General features: G+C 38.7%; 1 protein-coding gene across 1 annotated transcript in view; it reads left to right on the top strand.

The window, feature by feature from the left end:
• ELOVL2 (ELOVL fatty acid elongase 2) overlaps nt 1-20,838 on the top strand; it is a 52,343-nt gene extending 31,505 nt beyond the window's left edge. Inside the window, exons 2-8 of the mRNA XM_012804222.2 lie at nt 1,102-1,165; nt 6,800-6,987; nt 11,228-11,305; nt 12,149-12,320; nt 14,789-14,913; nt 16,118-16,252; nt 17,852-20,838. Coding sequence (XP_012659676.1) covers nt 1,102-1,165; nt 6,800-6,987; nt 11,228-11,305; nt 12,149-12,320; nt 14,789-14,913; nt 16,118-16,252; nt 17,852-17,977 — 888 coding nt within the window. The 3' untranslated portion in view covers nt 17,978-20,838. The remainder of the gene's footprint in view (nt 1-1,101; nt 1,166-6,799; nt 6,988-11,227; nt 11,306-12,148; nt 12,321-14,788; nt 14,914-16,117; nt 16,253-17,851) is intronic.
• The last annotated feature ends 575 nt before the right edge of the window (nt 20,839-21,413 follow it).

Genomic DNA, 21,413 nt, shown 5'->3' with positions numbered 1-21,413 from the left:
TTCCCAAGGAAAGGAAAGTTTGCAAAGACCTAAGTTTCTTTGAAATTTTTCTGAGGATCGAAGTCACAAATAAAGAATAGGTCCAGATGATAGGTGCCAATCACCAAACAGCAGAACTTCTTTTTAGATGCCAGTGAATGAATTCTCCTCTTTGGTGCTTATACTTTTCTTTGAGGGTGAGATGCTTTTAGTGTGGCTGTTGCATCTAAAGCGTGCTCTGCATAACCTTGCCAGGTCCGTGCTATTCCAACACGTATAGTCAGGGAGACCTCTCTGGCCCACTGTTCTCATCATACCCCCTTTCCCGGAGACATGGGGTAGTGCTCTGTCTTTTTCTTCCTCTGCTCAAGGAGGGACTCTCGATTTCTGTAGTAGGAGTAGAGAACGACTTAGTGGGTGTTTTGAGTGGTATCATAGCAGACCAGTGTGAGTAGGAGTTAAATCAAGTTGTAGTCTTCTACTTAATGACTCTTGGCACCAATATTCCAGCTCCAACCTAAATCCAGTTAAAGTGACAATAATTAATTTGGCATACCCTGAATAACACTATTTACTAGTAAGTAGAGGTTACTGTTTGAAAACAAACAAAACATAAAGGGAATAGAAAAAAATGGCTGTAGTGATCAATTTACTTACTTGAAAAACAAGTCCTATATCAAGCTGTAGAATCGGCTTAATGAAACATAGTTCAGCTGAATTTTCATTTAAAATTTACACGTATATTTTGCGGGAACAGGCTTTCCATGTTGCTCAGGAAAAATCGCAACAATGGGAGCTGCTTCTGGAGCAGCTTTGTCTGTGGGCATTTCAGAGGTAAATGGAATTACAGTCAGTAACCCTTCAAGGTTTAAATGCACCACACCTGTTTTCCAAGACTCCTCTTGCCTAAAGAAACGAAAGAGGAATTGTTTCCTTAAAACTTCACAGGCTTATGAAAGGTGAGGCTGCGTTTACTGGTCCCCTTTCCTCAAGCATATGCAGCCAAAAGTCCTTGAAGTTGGGACCCTTGGGAGAATCTTCAACCACATGTTGTTGGTAGTGGCTCGTTTTGAGAGTTTAAAATAAAACAAAAAACTCAAACTCTTTTCTTTCCTATTTCAGGAGCATCTAAAGGCCTTTGATGATGAAATCAATGCTTTCTTGGACAATATGTTTGGACCTCGAGGTAAGGGAGCTACTTGAGAACTTAATGAGGAAGGAACCCAGGGAAGAGTGCCATCTAGTTATAGAAAAGGACTGTGTTATTTCTGGTGTCTCGAGAACAGTGCGGTGCTTTACATTTAAAAACGTCCCTGACCTTTAATATACCGCTAGAACATCCAGAGGCTCCATTTGTCCTCATGGGCGACCTCTCTTGGGGTTAAAGAAGTGCTAGGGAGCAAGAAGCGGGCACAGAATGGAAGGCAGTCTGTAGCTCTCCTAGACGATGCAGCTTTCCTGTCCTCTCTGCAGCGGGCGTTCACCTCTGCCTCCCAGGCACGGTCATAGTGGTATTTCTGCCTTTAAGGGCCTCAGCAAATCCCTTTTAAAGATGCGTGCACTTCTCTGCCCAGGCCCTTAGGACCAGCTTAGACAGCTCTCATCATTCCTCTGTCACCGTCACTCACTCTGCTGCAGTGGCCTCCTAACTCCTCTCTCCTCCTCCACTCTTGCCTCCTTCCAGTCATTTTCAAAGTATCTGCTGGAATAATGTGTGAAAGACCTAAATCATATCCTGTGGTTCTCTAGCTTAAAACTGATCAGTGTCCTCCCACTGCCCTCATGGTGAAAACCACACTTCCTGTCCCAGATGCATGCCCTGTGTTACCTAGCCCTGTGTCCAGCTCAGTGGCAACCTTCCCTGATGGCTTTGATATAGCAGCTTGGGTCATCTTTTAATTCCTCAAATACGTAAAATTATATGTGATATGCTGTTTCTTGAGCCTTGAATTCCCTGTTACGTCTCCTATCTTGTCACCTACTCTAGTCAGCTCTTTTCCATACTTCATGAATTAGCTTAAACGTTACCTTTTCAGATGGGCTTTCCTCCTTTAAAGGACAGTAGTCCCCTCGTGTCCACAGTTTCATTCTCCTTGTTTTCAGTTATTCACATTCAACTGTGATCTGAAAAAAGGCAAGTATAGTATAATATATCTAGAGAGATTACATCCACATACCATTTATTATAGTATAGTTCTAACTGTTCTATGTTATTAGTTTTTATTGCTCTCTTATATGCCTAATTCACAAATTGAAATTTATCATAGTATGTATTTATTGGAAAAATATAGTATACTTATGTTTTCAGTGCTGTCTTGGGTTTCAGATATCCTCTGGAGCTCTGGGACATATCCCTTGCAGATAATGGGGGAACTTCAGTAAGTCCCTCATAATTCTGTCTCAATCTCTGCTTTTTTCTTTCACATACTTTATTGTTATTGATAACTCTTTCTCCCATGAAGGCAGGAACCATAACTATTTTACTCATCATTTGACTCCAGGGCTTATTACAATTTTGGGAGTATCCTGGGCATTGTATACTTTGCAAGTAAATGTATAAATTCTAGACACATGTTTTGTTCTGAGCCTTGCTTGTTCACAAAACTGAAGAAAGTCCATTGTTCTATGTAAACTATTCTCAGCATTATTGGCGGAGAAAAGGAGGAAGGAAATAAGGAGGTTTTTCTGTTTCTAAAAATCTCTAATCACTGAGTTTTTTGACCATTCTCCAGTTTCTACATAGGGTCCATAAACTATTGTAACCGAATGACTATATGGTTTTAATATAACAATATAATGATTGTGTGCAGATTAAAAAAATACTTTCCATAGGTTCCCCCTCCCCTGCATTTTATCCTCCTGAGGATCCTCTGAGGCAGGCAGAATATGTTTACCTTTGTAACCTCCTGTAACGTGTTTTCTCCCCTGAAGTTCTAGTGGGTGGGAAGGAGAACAGCTCAGTATAGAGAGTGTGACCCTCTTATAAGGAGTGAAGGATACAAGAAGAACTAGCATTTCTTGGTGACTGTGGCTTTTCTATTGGACACTTCTATTAGAAAGTTGAACAACAATCTCTCCAAGCCAATTTTACACTGAATTTTGCCATCCGTAAGATCAGCATGACTGAGAATTAAGTGGATATGGGATTAATTGAGGAAAGGATTACATTTGTTTGTTCAGCATTGGTCATTTTTATGGAGGTTCACTTTGTAACATGGAGATTATAAAATGGACAGTTGACAACCGAATCAGATAACCTTCACAGTGACAGAGTGTCTAGCATCTAAGACGTCCTTCTCCCTTCCCATCACCTAGTAAACTTGTAGGTGTCCCCTTATCTTTTCTGATTTTGCCTATACCATCAAGGTTATTCTTCTGAGAAGATGCCTGCCACAGATGCAGCATAACATTTCTCGAGTTTCAAAGATAAGAAAAGTTATTGCAAGTATCATTCTAATCTTTTAGTTGGAACAATTATAATTTCCCTTAACACTTCTAGCAAACACTTTTAAAAGGACCATGACAAAAGAAAATGGAAAACTACAGGTGCTGTGTTAGTTTTGCAGTATGTAGTTGACTCAGTATGCCAACTGATACAAAGCTAATGAAAGTTTCCTCTTCAATCAGCACTGAGTGGATATAAGTGAGACAGAGTAGCAATGTAAGAGCTAGTCGCTGCCTCCTGGAGCATGTCCTGCAGTTGAGGAGATAAAACTAGTATATCTGAAACAGTTGGAAAACAATTGAGTACTAAACCGTGTTTCTTCACTTCCTAGGGCTGCCAACAAAGTTTCACAACAGGTGGCCTAAAATAACAGAAATGTATTCTCTCACAGTTCTGGAGGCTAACAGTCTGAAATCAAGGTGCCAGGAGTGCTGCGTTCCCTGTTGACTTTCCAGGGAAGAATCTCATCTGTGACTCCCTCCTACCTTCTGGAGGTTGCTGGCAGTCTGTGGTGCTCCTTGGCTTGTACATGCATCACTCCAGTGTCTGCCTCCACCTTCACATGGCCTCCTCCTCCTCCCATCCTTGTATCTAACTCTTTCCTTCCTAGAAGGACACCAGTCACTGGCTAGGGCCCCCCCAATCCAGTATGACCTCAACTGTATTACATCTGCCAAGACCCTATTTTCAAATATCATATTCACAGATGTCAGGAGTTAGGACTTGAACATTTCTTTTGGGGGAGGATACAATTCAAACCCCAATACTGTATCAAGAGGTTAGGGTAGCAGTTAAATGCAAGTAATTGAACTTTGTAAGCTCCCTGAGGCTCAGTTTTTCTCAAATGTAAACAAGGGATGATATCACCTATATAATAAGATTGCTTTAAGCATTAAATAAGTTAATTCAGGCTCAGCACCCCATAGCTCAGCAGCTAGGGCTCCAACCACATACACCAAGGCTGGCAGGTTCAAACCCATCCTGGGCTTGCCAAACAACAATGACAAGTACAACAACAACAACAAATAATAGCTGGGCATTATGGTAGGCATCTATAGTCCCAGCTACTTGGGAGGCCGAGGCAAGAGAATCACTTAAGCCGAAGAGTTTGAGGTTGCAGTGAGCTTTGATGCTATAGCACTCTACCGAGGGTGACATAGTAAGACTCTGTCTCAAAAATAAATAAATACATAAACATAAAAAATAAATTAATACTGGGAAGCACCTGTGGCTCAGTGAGTAGGGCACCAGCCCCATACACCGAGGGTGGCGGTTCGAACCCGGCCCCAGCCAAACTGCAACAGAGAATAGCCAAGCATTGTGGCAGGCGCCTATAGTCTCAGCTACTCCTACTCAGGAAACTGAGGTAAGAGAATAAGCCCAAGAGCTAGAGGTTGCTGTGAGCTGTGATGCCACAGCACTCTACCAAGGGTGACAAAGTAAGATTCTGTCTCTAAAAGTAAATAAAAAGCTAATACACATAAAAGGCTTCAGGACAGTGCCTCACACAGAATAAGTACTCAGTAAATATTAGTTATAGTAACAGTATTATAGCCATAAAAATGTATAAATTACATTTATTTACATAAAGTGATAGTTATTTTGTTATATAGACAAGGAGCTGTAACTATGAAAAGGCAGTAGAAAGTGCTTCCCTTCAGAAAGCAGGATCGTTATCTGGGCATTAACAGATGAATAGGGTTTCAATGCAGAGAAGAACATTAGGAAGTATTGTGTTTCCCCAAAAATAAGACCTACCCAAAACATAAGCCCTAGCAGGATTTCTATGCATTTGTTAAATATAAGCCCTACCCCAATAATCAGACCTAATGATGGGCATGGCTGTGCAGTGTATCTGCATAGCCACGCCATGCATTTCAGCACAGAGAGAAGATAAATAAGCCTGAAAATAAGCCCTGAAATAAGCCCTAGTGTGTCTTCTTAAGAAAAAATAAATATAAAACAGTGTCTTATTTTCAGGGAAACATGGTAGCATACAGCACAGACTTATCATAGGTGATTGTGAGCTAGATGTGCGGAAGGTAGTATCTGTTCCATAAAGGCTGAGAAGGAGCCCTCTTAGCTTTTATCACCAAGGGAAGACGCTTACAGAATATGTGATGGACAGAGTTTGAGAGGGCCCTTTCCTCATAGAATGGAACTGTCTGGAGAGTGAGTGGTTTAACAGGAGACTGGGATAGGCAGGTAGATAGGTTAGCACAGCGGTTCTCAACGTGTGGGTCACGACCCACAGGAACGTACATATTAAAGGGCCGTGGCATCAGGAAGGTTGAGAACCACTGGGTTAGAATATGCCAGGGAGGGGACTTGAAACCAATAAAACCAAAGTATCTCTTGATGGTTTTGGCAAAACCAGCCCCTTACAAGCCTACTTATAGAGATTAAAAACATTTAATTTTTATATTTCTGGGCCAAATATTTTTTCTTTACTTAAAAACAAGCAAAATATAAAAATAATTTATGCCTATAGTTATTTCCAGGGGTTACTAATTACATTATAGACCTATCATATGGGTTTTATTTAGCTTTCTCCAGAGTGAGGGATCCTTGATGTATCCAGGTCCTTGCCTTCCTTCTGTTTATACTTCTGGTCCCATAGCCAGGTCTAGGTCTTTGGTTTTATTTTCTGCTCTCAGTTCTGAATCATCAGCTCCAAGCCTCTGCCTTTGCTAGCTAGTTTCCTGTGCTTGCTGTACTATGATTCTGTTGCTGTCTTCACATTAGAGGGATTCTAGACCCATTCCTGGTTTACTATACAATGATCCTAGGCAAATTCTGGGCAGTGTAGGTTTTAGGAATTAGGATACAATATCGCCATGCCTTCTTTCCTCTGACTGCTCAGATTGCCTCCACTGGAGGACAGCAGCAAGGCAGAATGGGCTGGGAGGCAGAGGTGACCGATTCACATCTTGACTCTGTTGCTGATCACTGTATAGTCTTTTGGGACTTACTAAAGCTTTCTAAGCTATTTTTGTTGTTGCTCATAAAATGGCATGATAGTACTTACTTCATATTAATTGAATTAGAATAAATCCAATCACTGTTCTAAAGTAAACTTTCAAGAACTGTTACTTCCCAGCTTTATTTCTTTTTGCTGACATTCAGTGTTCAACTTAAGCCTTGTTTATACCATGAAACCTTCCCTAAACTATTCAGCCCCCACAGGCTTCTTCTCCCCTTAAATTCTAACCCAAATCTGTATTTGGTACTTTACTGTAATACTGAATGCTGTATCCTATTGTTCCCTGTTGGGTTTGGTATCATACAAGTACAATACAACAATATTTGTGACAATATTGATAATTGAACAGAAATATTACCTTCAGGATTCTCACTATGTGTGTTTCTTTTCAGATTCTCGAGTCAGAGGGTGGTTCATGTTGGACTCTTACCTTCCTACCTTTTTTCTTACTGTCATATATCTGCTTTCAATATGGCTGGGTAACAAATACATGAAGAACAGACCTGCTCTTTCTCTCAGGGGTTTGCTCACCTTGTATAATCTCGGAATCACACTTCTCTCTGCATATATGCTGGCAGAGGTAAGTGTTTATGTGGCTAAAGCTGGAGTCCAATAGTCGAGCAGTTTTTAGAAGCAATCACATCTGGCTTACCAGAACTATCCAAGGTTGCTATCAGACCTCAAGAACTTGTTCCAAAGTCTGATATCATTCCTTCTGAAAGTCTTGGAAGTCCTTGTTTCTATCTTAAATTTTTCTAATCCCAATTTAGGCCTGTTTCTTTAGTCCTTAGTCTAATTATAATATAGAATCAAAATTTAAATTTGAATGAGGCTTAAAGTTCATGTTATTTTTTCCATTTACAGATTTTGACACAAAGGCTTGGAAAAGTTACATAATTTGCCTGAGAATAGACTATGATTGAATAACAGGGTATTTTAAAAATTAACTTAAACATCAAATGCAGTTAATTTGACTGAAATGCAAATATGTATGTATATTTCCTTAAAGAATATGGTGCACATCTGTGGAACACTCTGATGGGGCATAGCTGTTTCTGAGGAGCTGACGTTCCAGCTGAGCTCTCGTGGCTCTCATTACATCATGCACTTGGATTCCTTTGTAAAGCACAATCCAAGTTATTTTATAAGAGAAAGAAAAAGTGATGATTGCCCTGCTTATACCACCTGCTTATTTTGCTACAATACAAGGGAAAATCTAAAACTGTTAAGTAAACTTTCTATAGCGACAAAAGAAATAAAGATATAACAAAATATTTTTTAGAGAAAAGTTATGATAAAATCATTCATATATACAAAAAAATCACTCTCATAAATGACTGGTAATGGCAAGAATATAGCTGTCTTCCTGTGTACTTGAATTCCAAAAGAAATTTTTGCCTTGAAATATAGGTTCTCTCACCCAGAGTTTATGTTGTACATTATTCCAATATGTACCATTCTAATAATATTTAGTAACATTACCTTGAATGAGTGGAATGAAGCTGCAGGAATGGAATTTTAGGCGCCAGAATGCAGATGGAATTTGGGGTCAGGAAAGCCTCACCGACAACTCTGGACTTGTATCACATAGGTGCACACGATTTACCTTACTTTGAAGACTGTTTTTATTTTGGTTCTTTAACAGGTGGATTTTAGCTCACTTAGATGAACTTGGCAAGGCAGCAATTTATAGTTAGTTACCTCTATGTAGTAACAAGGAAGGTCCTCTTCCTGGGACTGTTCTTCAGAAGTAGCTTCTGTGTCAGAAGGACCAGCCTGCATGTCTGGTATCAGTAGTCACCATCCCTGTTTGGATGGAACTTTGGTGTGGGGGAGGCAGAAGACATGAATCTCTGTGTAATTTTGGAGGAGTTACCTAAGCTCTCTGAACCTTAGGCAACTTATGTGTAAAATGGAGCTACAATATCCTATATAACTCTTGAATGAGTTGTAAGGATTAATGAGTTCCCTTCAGCAAACATTTATCGTGTGCCCACCAGGTGCTGTGAATATAAGAGATGGCTAAGACATGGCTCTTGTGCATAAAGAGCTCACAGACTAATATACAACAGCAGTCAGTCAATGTGAAAATGCTGTGTAAATTGCAAAATGCTAGTTGAATATGAGCAACCATCAACAGGAACAGAATAATAGTTTGGTTTTCGAATAACCAAGTACATTGTTCCTGTCTTTTCTAGGCAAAACATCTCTGTTCTGAGCACATTCCCTGCTACTAATATTAGCTATTGCTTATCTACTCTTTCTCTATTGTTTGTATCTCAGTTCAAAGTCACGACCACCGATCGCCTCCCAGTTTTCTCTCTTTGATTGTCAACTCTTTCAGAGAGACACAGGTCTTTCCTTTGACACTTTTAAAGTATATTTAGTAGATACTACTTAAGGGACAGATTGATTTAATCTTGCTAACTTGTTGTGGCTCAGCAGATATTTGCTTTGGTCAGGAAGTCACTGCAATAATTAAATCTTTCAAGAAATATGTATCAAATTTATATGTTGTGTTAGATTCTATTGTAGATTCTAGAATGCAGCCTTTGCCCTGTGGGAAAGTGCGTGATGGGGTGGTGGTAGGGCAGGCCTCACTGAGGAGTAACATTGCAGCTGGGACAGAGTGACACAGTGGGCAGAAGAGAGACTGGATCAAGATGGAGCGGAGAAATGGCAGATTACATGGGGCCTTGGGAGGACTTGTTTTGTACTCTAAGTATAATGGACCAATGAGGGGAGTGATAGTATATCTTTTTTAAATAGATAGCTACATGGAAAATGGACTATGAGGGTGAGTTTGGGGTAAGCCTAGGAGCAAAGAGTCCAGTTAAGAAGGTGGTTGCAGTACTATAGGCAACAGATGCTAGCAGCTTGGATTAAGATAGAGATGGGAGCAGCTGACTGATGCTAGGTATATTTTAGAGTAATTTAATCCACACCTCCTTTAGGCCGACCCAGTTTGACAGCCTGTTTCCTTTTCTTCAACACACAGGTTTGGATGGCTCCTGCACCCAAACCATTAGGGGATTAAAGTCCAGGGTGAGACACACAGAGTTTTCTATAGCTTGGCTGCTTAATTCTATTATTTGGTTGTCAAACTGCCAGGATGTTCTGCACAGGTGCCAGAGAGGGGTGGGGACAGACAGCCTGGATGAATCTAACTAAAGCAGGAAGTGTCACGTGGAAATGGAAAATGTGCCCTGCCCTTTCCACACTGGGGTTAATCTGCAGACTGTTGCGTTAACATACAAAGTAGAGAGTGGAGCCCCTTACTACAGAACTACAGCCTGATTGCAGAAGCTCTTAATTAATCCTTATGCGCAGAGGTAAATAGTTTTCTTAGTTGGAAAACTGTAGGGACGCACAAAACCTTACAGGTACTGTAGGGTACTCCGAGATCCCCCTCCAGCCTGCCACTGGTTCCCAGTTGAGAATCAAGAGCATAAAGCCCCCAGGCAATATTGCAGGTGACCTGATCTGTAGAAGAGCCATCAGGAACATCCAAGGGTTTCTTCTCAGATTTATTTATCCTGAGAATCTTTAATTACCATGATAGCTAAAAGGTGCTTTTGTTAGAAGCAAAGAGGTATATCAAGACAGTAAAGAAAAGACAAAGGTTCTGAAACATTTCAAATGTTACTAGTTTATCTCTTTTCCTTCTGTATTTGTATCTTAACAGATTTATAACTTTACAGACCTCTAAGCAGCAGCAAATAGTAGGCCTTTTGCCTATGATACTTTATATAAAACAGTGCCAAATGCCTTATAGTCTGGAATTTTAAATTTTTAGAGGGAGAAAACATCTTTCATAGAATTTCCAATGAAGAATTTTTTTAAGCTCATTTTCTTATGATGTTGTGGAAGGAACACTGAATTAGGAAGTCTGAATTCTAGCCATTGTTTGACCACTTCCCACGTAATCTTGGACATATCATTTACCCATTAGGTATTTATTGAGTACTTACTGTGTGCCAGGCAGTAGCAAGAACTATGATACAAAGATGAGCAAAAAAAGAGGCACAGACTGTATGTAGCATTTTGGGTTTTGAGAGCGATGGGGAGGATAGACAATCAGTCATATAAATTGTTTAATTAACAAGCTACATAAATAGAATGAAAAAAATCACTTAAGAACCTTTCTAAGCCTTGTTTTCCATTTCTGTAAAGTGGCAATATATACATACTTTTAAAAATTACTGAGATGATAAATAAGATATACAGAGGATGCCAAAAGATGTATACATAAAATACAAGAAAAGAAAAACTGTTAAAATAGTAATTCTTAGTATATACCAACAGTAAAAGACGAGTGCAAACCATATTCAAGCACCTCTTGTATTGCCTAAGTCAAACGCGACTTGAGTATTACAATTTTAATATAGTTTTTCTTTTCTTAAAATGTGTATACATTTTTGGTACCCTCTGTATATAAACCAATACAAAATATTATTAAATTTTTAGTGTAATTTTGTCATATTTGTTTTCATTAAATTCACCATTTTACTTGCTGCATTCTACTAAATAATTTCTTAACTAAAATGTTTTGGCTTAAATGATAGCTAAACTCTGTTATTTTGACTGATGTAAATAGAACTAAAATATATTAATATAACCATTGATTTTAGTTTAACAGGAAGACTTAAATCCTTTAATAATATGTTTTGAGGATAGGGTTGAGACAAACTCAAATTTTGGAAATTTTCTCCTCAAACCTTTAATAGATACCAATCAGAGACATGAATAGGAAATTCAGTTTGTGTTCAAATTCATGTGCCGATGATTTTTTTTTTCTTTCTTTCTTTCTTCCTTGGCAGCTCATTCTCTCCAGTTGGGAAGGAGGATACAACTTACAGTGTCAAGACCTTGCCAGTGCAGGGGACGCTGATATCCGGGTGAGCCGTTAGAAACAAGTCCGCTCTCCATAACTATCGCTCATTGAAAAGGAGAGGGGTCTTTCTCCTTCCAGATATGAGGGTAGGACTGGTATTAGATTATAAAGGGGTTCCTGTTCTAACAGAAAAGCTGGGTAATAAAAATCTTTTCTGAATGTCCATCTACAGGGGTCTAAGTAAACCATGGCATGTACACTTAACGGATGCCTCTAAAGAAGGGAATGAGAAAGATCTCTATAGAATTGTCTTGAGGACAGATTTAAATGAAAAAAAAGAAGCAATATGCAGAACTGTATTTACAGGATAGTACCTTTTGTGCAAGAAATGAAAGTGTATTTGCTTAGAAAGCAAGGTATCCTCTCCCTAAAGAGTTGGAAACAAATTAATTAATGAAATATCCTTATTAAGCTGGTGACATAATCACCCAAAGAATTCATATTTCAAGTGACTTTAAAATAGTTTTCTCTGGAAATCCCTAGTGGGATATATCTTAACTGGGACCAGTGTCTCAGCACACAGGATATCCTGGTAGGGTGCTTGGAGGCAGGTTGAGGGGACAGCAGCCAGCCAAGCCCATGGGAGACCCTGGGCTCACATAAGGAGTCATGGACTTCTTAATAGTTCTGTTGGTGTAGAGGAGTCACTTGATCACATGTGTATTTTGGAAAGGCAACTTATCTTTCCCTAGATTAAGGGGAAACTGGAGGCAGAGACCCCAGGTGAGCCACCTTTTCAGTAATCTGAGAAAGAGACCCCAGTGAAGCAGAGGGTGCGGAGCGGTGGGGCAGCACAGGGAGCATTTCCACTTCTCACCCTTTGCCCCTCTTTGTAAAATTTTTCTAGGTAGCCAAGGTGTTATGGTGGTACTACTTCTCCAAATCAGTAGAGTTCCTCGACACGATTTTCTTCGTTTTGCGGAAAAAAACAAGTCAGATTACTTTTCTTCATGTATATCATCATGCTTCTATGTTTAACATCTGGTGGTGTGTTTTGAACTGGATACCTTGTGGACAAAGTAAGTAGTTGTGTGAATTCTCAGTTCTAGGGACTAAATCTTACAAGAGCCATGGTATTTCCTTGTACAGAGCATCGATAAGGCAGATCAGGAGAGCAAAGGGACACCACTGAGGGCCATGACATAACAGGAAGCACATGTCTGCCCGTGGGCTGTTTAATTTCTGGATTTTGATACTGGAAAAATCTGAGCATAACCTTAAATTTAAAGAAAAATAGTTTGTGTCCCAGGCACCAAATGTCAGATGGTCAGAAGCACATACCCCAGCTAGAGAAGTTTCACTAGTCCCCTTGCACTGTTTGACTCCTGTGCAAATACGGCACCTTCCACAGACACCACTTTACTGTGATACACAAGCAACTGTTAGTTTCTTCCTTTTACATTCTAAAAAATGAAAGTTATACCTCTGTGTGGCCTACTAAAGCAATGACTTCCAATTTTTTTTTTTACTATCAACTACCAGAGAAATACATTTTATATCACAATCTAATACACTTGTTCATATTTTGGCTGAAACAAGAATTTTATGAAATAATACTTACCCTGGCCCTATATGATGTACTGTGGTTTTTTTTTTTTAAATCCTGTTTCACTTTTACAAAAAGCTGATGACAACTGTCACTACAGTGGCTTCACCATTCACTAGGGTCAGCCATGACCTGCAGCTCATGACACACTGAGGTGGAGAGGCCAGTACCTTCTATTTGATACTGTTTTGTACCCAAGAATTTAAAGTATTCTATGAGAAATCTGAATAGTAAAACTTAAGTCAAAATGATTTTTTCCTAAGACTGAGGATCTTTTAGAGCTATTAAGAAAAATACCCAAGATATTTGGATTACATCTGACTGTAAAGATGCAAACAGAAGTTGGAGTGTGAAGAAGGAAATTGCGGGGTGCAGTGGGCAGGTAGAAATCTCTTCCCTTTTCCCAGATGGATGGAATCTGGCATCTTAAGTTTTGTTTTTAAGGATAGAAGACTGTAGTCAATATCAAAGGAGAATTACCAAGGTTAAGTGCTTTTTATGATTGGCAAGTTTCATTATAAATAATTAAGCATCTAAAATTCACTTAAATCATCACTGTGTAAGGACATAGTCCAGTGAATAAAATATTATATGTGACAGTTTCTTCTCAAGATTATAAAAGTTATAAGCAGTGGCTGTTCATGGTTCCTTATTAATCGATGGAAATGAAAACTCAAGTGTGTAAAGAAGACCAAATCCTGTGCTGCTTGGTAGTCTGAAACTATTGTGTGTGTTTATATAAATTGAAGTACATAGCAGCTTATTCCAGCCAATATACGTTGAGCACTTACAATATGCACAGTGTTGTACCTTTTATTTCTTTCTGATTTATTTGCACATTTCTCTTTCTAGATTGCTATTTTAGAAAACCAGGCTAGAGAATTTAAATTGATTAACCGCCATGTTCATATACCATATTATCCCCATTAATCTCATCACAACAGTAAAAGGTAGTAATCATTGTACATAGTTTCCACATGGGAAAGTGAAACTTTGCAGGTCAAAGCAATATATCCAGGGGATGTAGCTAATAAAAAGCCCTCAAGTGCCACAGTCTCACCCCTGTAGGGTTGATAGTCCACAGAGCAGCCATCTGGATCCCAAGCTGACACTCATGTGGCCTTCCCTGTGTGCTCAGCCCTTTTCTGGACACTTTCACGTATCAATTGGTTTAATCCTCCCAACAATGAGTTCGTTATTTCCAGCAAATAATTCATCTATGGCATCTCACCCATTGCAGCTAAATCCTTTCAGCCCTTAGTTGACCCAGTGTAGAACATAGCCTTTTCTGAAAGACCATTCACCCACACTGGCAGCAGGTATAGGGAAGACACCAAGAGGTGAGCGTCAGGAGATTGAACTTGAGATAGGCCTGGTCCTAAAAGCCGTGAGACAGCCCAGTCACTGGAAGGCTTTACCGGCAGGTTTCTCCCTGCCTCAGCCTCCTCTCACTCCCATATTTTCACTTTATCCAGGACCTCCTGGTCCCTGAGTCTCTTTCAGGTAGAATTTACTTATTTAATTATGAAGAGTAATATATTGGCGTTGTTTCTCTATCACTCTGTTCAGGCATATTCAAAAGGCTCTTTCTGCAATCACAATGTCTCATCAAAGGTTTAACTAAAGCAAAAACAATTATTTCACAGGAATTCTGCCTCTAGCTTTAATATTTTTCTTCTAGCCGATAGAAATTATAGTTAAGAGAGACAGTAAAACTTACATAGGTAAGGAACTACCTGTTTGGTTAACACTCTGACAGAAAAACTATCCCAGGTTAGTCCTTCTGTCTAGGCTAGAAATGGCCTGATCATCAGAGAATTTATCATGGTGAATTTTGTGTTTAATTCAATTTCAATTACAATGCAAAGGAAGAATCTTGCTTTATAAAGGGTGAACAATTCTGCTTCTAGAAGTAGTAATTTTAATACTGTACTTTTACAGGTTTCTTTGGACCAACCCTGAACAGTTTTATTCACATTCTAATGTATTCCTACTATGGACTTTCTGTGTTTCCATCCATGCACAAGTATCTTTGGTGGAAGAAATACCTCACACAGGCTCAACTGGTATGTGATACCTTTTTCCAGCTCTTTCCATGTGGCTCATGAATGGAGAAATAGAAATCTCAGTCTTCTTAGAAATCAGAGGTTTTTCTGTATATAATGAGACTGCATATTTTTCTCTAAAGATGGCCTTTAAAGAATTAAACTGTGTTAAAATGCTCTTTTGCGTATGTAATTATTAATAGCTTATCATGGAATTTCCTTGCTTTGGAATGTATAGCAAGTTCCTTGCTTTTAAAATTAATGTATAAGTTAAATCTTTTTTGTCTAAATAATTTTAACTGCTTTTTGGGGGTGAGGGGGACAAGAGTCTCACTCTGCCACCCTGGGTAGAGTGCTGTGGCATCATAACTCACCTCAAACTCTTGGGCTCAGGCAGTCCTCTTGCCTCAGCTTCTCAAGTAGCTGGAACAGGTACCCACCACAACACCCAGCTAGTTTTTTTCTATTTTTAGTAGACACAAGGTCTCACACTCACTCAAGCTGGTCTAGAACTCCCAACTCAGGCAATCCACCCACCTTGACCTCCCAAAATGCTAGGATTACAGGAGTGAGCCACCACCCCCAGCCTTAACTGCTACTTTTCCATGAGAAAAATAATGAGCAGTTTAACACATTTACTAACATAATTTTAAATAAAACTTCAGGTAGGGTAGTGGCCTGTTTATTCCTGCAAAATTCCAAGAGCCACAGTAGTTGATTTATTAACACATAATATTTGTACATATTTATGGGGTACACAAGGTATTTTGTTCTATCCACAGACTGTGTAATGATCAAGTCACATTACTTAGGATATCCATCTCCTTGAGTACTTAACATCTCTGCGTGTAAGAAACATTTCAGTCCTCTTCTAGCTATTTTGAAATACACAGTACATTATTGTTAGCTATACTCACCCTACTCTGCTAGCAAGCATTAGAATTTATTCTGTCTAATAGTAGTAAGTTGGTTTCCATTAACCAACCCCTACCCCAGCCCACACACCCTTCCCAGCCTCTGGTGTCTATCACTCTGTGTTCTATATCCATGAGATCAATTATTTTAGTTCCCATATGTGAGTAAGAACATGGGAGATTTGTCTTTTTGCGCCTGGCTTACGTCACTTAACGTGATGACCTCTAGTTCCATACAAACAAGGCTTCCCTGTGGTGTCCGTGTGGCTCAGCCTATTTGTTCACCCCGCTGCCTTCTCTGCTCTCTGCAGGTGCAGTTCGTGCTCACTATCACCCACACCATGAGCGCGGTGGTGAAACCCTGTGGCTTCCCCTTCGGTTGTCTCATCTTCCAGTCTTCTTACATGATGACATTAGTCATCCTGTTCTTAAACTTTTATGTTCAGGTACGTGGAATGTACATAGTCAATGTTACAATGCAAAAGTGCACAATTATATTTTGTTTAATTTTACTGACTAAATATTATAGTAGCACATGCTGGTTGATGCATTCAAACAACACAGGTATACAAAGCAAAAAGTGAAACTTGCATTTCTACCTCCTCTCCCCACATCCTCCTCCTTGAAGGATAACCATAGTTAATAGTCTGGTAGGCGTTCTTTCAAACATTTTTTAATGCATGCATATGAAGTTTTATCAAAAATACCATTTAAAAAAGAAAAAAATATCATTGAAATATATATACAATTTTCACTTTGCATCATACATGTGTACCATGCTACCAAAGTCTCACATCTGAAAGTTAAACATGTATGACAGATCCAGGAAATGTACATAAATGATAAAAATATGACCTTACTGAATTTAATATTAAAAAGTTATTGTTCCCACATCAGTTACCCTGATGCTATAAACCCACTGTTTATTTGGGAAGAAAAATGCTTTAAGGCAAACCATTGTGGAAAGGTCACAATGACTTTTTATCAAATGCCATTTTCTTTTTAATTAACAATTCAGTTTCAAAATGCAGTTTCAAAGCAGTGCTGTTATATAAGAGCCAGTGAAAGCTATTAGAGCACAAGCCTCAGGTGGTTGTAGATTTTAAATTGTTTTCCTTTGTGGGCTGAGGAAATGGAAAACCATTTCTATTCAAAATAATACTTGTGAAGTTGCATTCGACTGTATTCTTCAGACAAACAAGAAGTACTTTCTTATTTTTTTTAGTTTGCATTTGCTAAAAAGTTACCTCATAGTAGTTTTATACAGTGTGAAATTGTGGGAACTGAACCTTGGGCAGCTTTTTAGAACTTGTGTTTCTGAAATTGGACTGAGTAGCCTTTGTCTATTATAAGAGATAAAAGTTTCCTTTGAGAATTTTTAAGGAATAACCAATCCTGGGACCAAACCAAGCCACGTGTGCATGTGCACACACACCACAACCAGAGGGACTCTTTTTGGTGCTTAGTGTGAGAAACCAGAAAGAAGCAGGGGGCCCAGCAGCAAGGGTAGACAATAGTTTTCAAAGCTTTAAACCATTGAATTTTAGTTCTGGAGTTGAGTGCAGTCTCGACCCTTGTTAATACTATTGCTTTTTAAAAAAATTAACAAACCAAAAAAAAAGAAAGAAAACGAGATGAGAGAGCAGGTATTTTGTTAAAATACCAAAACCCAAATCAAGTCAGAATCTTAGGTATCGGTCCTTTTAATATAACAGCACTTTTTCACTTGGATTGTATTTGTCCTTAAAGTCACCTCCTTTCCAAGTAAGCAACTCATGCAGAATAATCTGAATGTTAATCCTAGAATACACAAATCCTAACATTCACTGAAAATCCTGCATTTGTCTTGGTTTTCACTCTACTTTTATTTTTAACTAAAGGCTTAATTTAAAACGGTCATATTACAAACATGAATTCTTACGAAGTCCAGTGCCCCCTAAAATCACATACTGTTTTAACTGTTACATATGCAGTGTTAGAGACAAGGTGTTATTAAAGAATCTTTTTTTTTCCCCCTTTATTTTCAAAACCTATACATTCAACAGACATACCGAAAAAAGCCCAGGAAGAAAGATACGCAAGAGCCACCTGCTGGGAAAGAAGTTAAGAACGGTTTTTCTAAAGCCTACTTCACCGCAGCTAATGGGGTGACAGACAGGAAAGCACAATAAAATAGAGTAACTTAAAGCATATCTACTAGCCTAACAGATTCGCTTGTTTTAAAGCAAAGTCTGAATTGAAAGTTATATATGTTTCAGCATAAACTAATTTCTTTTGAGTTTATAAATCATTTGTACCTGGAATATATTAATATATTGCTATTAGGTTAATCTGTTAACTGAATGCTTTGGTCAGCGTTGAGGTGATGCTGATCTCCGAAGACCTCAGAACTGGTGCAACTTCGCCCTCCCTCCCCACAGACGTAAACCCTCACCAGAAACTGTCTGATAACGCCTTATACACACACAAAGCCAGGAAACACAGAGGATTGTTTTTCACTGAAGTCTTCAAATATGAAAGTTAGAGGTTTTGTTCATATTAAAGCGTTTAAAACAAAATGTTAATTATATTCTTATACAGGGTATGTTTTCATTTGTATTAAGCAATAATTACATAATCAGTCCACTTGTTCCTTTAGGAATCCACTCCAGAAAATATTAAAATAGAATCACACGTAAAAGATAGATTAAAAAAGAAAAAAATCTAAGCCAGAGTCTGACAAATTCCTACAACTACTCCTGATTCTGAACTTAGCGATAGAGTTTTGAATATTATTCCAAGAAGAAAATTCACCTGCCAGATTTTCAGAGTTGAGGGTTGGAGTTGGCAATTGTTCCTCAGTGTCTTAATTCATATATTCATGTCTGCCTCCCATGTTCCTTAGCCTCGGTTAACAAAGACACCCTGCTGGGTACTAAAGCAGTCTCTAAATCTGGCTTCCCTATTCCTTTCTGAATAAGGGCTGGAGTCCCATCTGACCTCTTCTTTTCACATATATGCCACTGGAATGTTTATAAATCAGCATTAACAGAGCAAGGGGACATAATAGACATTAGACAACTATTTTAGGGGACTCTACTTGTGCTAATGCCTGCTATCACTCCTTTTAGGTTAAGTTTTTGAAATTAGAAAGAAAAAGATGAAATACTTTAGAGAGAGTCCAACACTCAGCTGTGGGCTAGTAATGAACCACAATGAAAAATACCAGTTTGGCAAACGCAGCACATCCTTTCCCTGCTCAGATATGTGATGTCTACTGAGAATCAAGCACCAAAGCATCAATGAGTATTTCCTTTCTCCCTAAGTACTAGGCTGTTGTTTACTATTAAACTGTACCAAGAATGGGAACAAAACATTTTCTGAAGATTTGATGAAGATTAATTTATACCCTATAAAACAAGACTTGCCAACTTTGATACTTTATCTTCTTCCCTTACTTTTTAAAATGAGTTTTTAGTTCCTGTCTCTGACAAGAAATGTATAAGCACCAGGAAGGCATTTTCACCATTGTCCCAACTCATTACTGTCGAGCGTGCCTTTTTTTCCCAAGCTCTAGTTTTAAAATTATTTTCCCTGTTAAAGGTTAGGCCAGTATATTATTTTTTATTTCATGTGAACTACCTTTCCTTAGGAGTCTGGCGTATTTTTTGGAAGGTGGCTTAGGCTTGGTATGGTTGTCAGGGTGATGCCCTGTACGCGGTATCATTCTCTAGGTACCAGTCAGTCCATTTCAGTGGGCAGACATCGTCCTGTCCAATGCCCACTTAACACTTTCATTCATTCTTGTGAATCATTTTCTAAAACTAACTTGCTCTAGGGTGCTTACTCACTGCTTCCATCTCGCATCACCTTATAACTATTCAATGTCTTGTTCTCTCTTGGCAATTCATTTGACTGTTACTGCTCTGCTATGAAAAAAACACATACGGGATAAGGAAAAAGTCCTTTGGAGAAACTGGACACTAGTTCAGCATTAAGTCTTAAACATGGGCTAAAAATCTGTTAGCAAAATGCACTCCAGGTAAAAACGAGACTTGAAGACAGCCGTCACTAGCCATTGTATTCAGCTTTTTCTTAATTGCTGGTGAAGCCCTGAAGTCTCACTGTACATCAAACCTGCCATTTTGGATGTTTTCATGGACATCACATCTGTATAGCAAGGAGGGACCATTCCTTCAGACCATCCACAGACCAAAGTCAAGTGGCTGTATTAAACCTCTCCGGGGGCGGGGGGTGAGGGGTGGGAATGAATAGTTTACACTTTCAAGCTAATGCCAGAATTTTAGAGTTTTCCTTTGGGATACTTATTTCCAGTTTGGTCTTTAATTCTAACGAGGCTTAATGAAACACTTAAAAGCCTTAAACCATTCAAGGGCAGATAAAAAAAAAAAAACAGAGCTATGAAATCTTAGCCACAGAAATTGAATCAGGTCCATATTTTAACCTGTCATTAAGTGTTGTAACTTTAAAAAACCAAAATGTTTACTTTTAATGTGATTTTCTAGAATGGAACTATACAAAATTGTAATATTTCTATAATCTGTTAAACAGTAGAAAATGTTTTCTCTCAAATTCCCTCTTATTTATGGGAATGAAAATATTTAAATACTATAAAGCATATCTGTTGAATTCCCCAATTTTTAAACAAAATAGAATGAAATATAGAAATCTTCAGCCTATTAAAATTATATACCATGAATGTGGACATATTAGGGGTTAAAGTCCTCTCCCCCTCTATTAGAGAAGTATTTTTTTATTTTAAAGCAAAATGGTATTTACTGTGATGGGCAAAACAACATTTTATACGTAAGAGTCCATTTTCTTTCCAGTGTTTCCATATCATTATCAGTATTTCTGGGGGCTTCCTTTTTGGAAAATAAGGGCATCACTTTGTTTTCCTTTGAAAGTACTTGTATCTTAAGGACATGCTATCATGACTGGGGTGGACAGGGAGTCTGGAGAAGCCATTTTTCTTTTTAGATAATAAGCATTCTGTATGATTGTTGTATAATAAATTGATTTTTACACTGAAGCATGTTGCAGTTTTCTTATTTGGTTCTAAAATGTGTGCCTGCGTGATATGCAGAATGACCTATCACTCAGGGATCCTTTTGGCAATAAAACAATATTTTAGCAATGAATTTAAGATGTTTAATTCATTTCACCAAGCAGTGGATTTTAATGTAACAGTCCCTTTACATAGTATTCATGTACCAACTGTTTCAGAAAGTGGTCAAAACAAAGACCAACTAGATAAGCAGAAAACAAAGGTTATAACAGGTTGCTATATAGAGTATTCTGGAGAGGAGCGCTAGATAGAAGATGAGGCAGAAACGGCATGGTGCAATGACCTGAGGCTCAAGACTGTCCCTTCACCCTAGACAGAAAGGCGGTCAGCTCAACTCAGGAACAGGGCATGCATGTGCCCTGAGACTGGACCATGTGGGAGCCCAGAAGTCAAAGGAGGGGCGGGAGCAGGAGCCCAGACTGGCATCTTGTCAACGTAAGGAGGAGCATTTTAAACGGGATGTTAAGGATAAGACACAGGTCCAAAAGAAAACTAGAGGACATGCTCAAAGTCTGATTCAAAGGTCAAAGTCTCACACT

Source organism: Otolemur garnettii, unplaced genomic scaffold (genome assembly GCF_000181295.1).
Source record: "Otolemur garnettii isolate 467f Iridium unplaced genomic scaffold, OtoGar3 scaffold00026, whole genome shotgun sequence".
NCBI lineage: Eukaryota > Metazoa > Chordata > Mammalia > Primates > Galagidae > Otolemur > Otolemur garnettii.
This window is presented reverse-complemented; position numbering and strand designations above follow the sequence as displayed.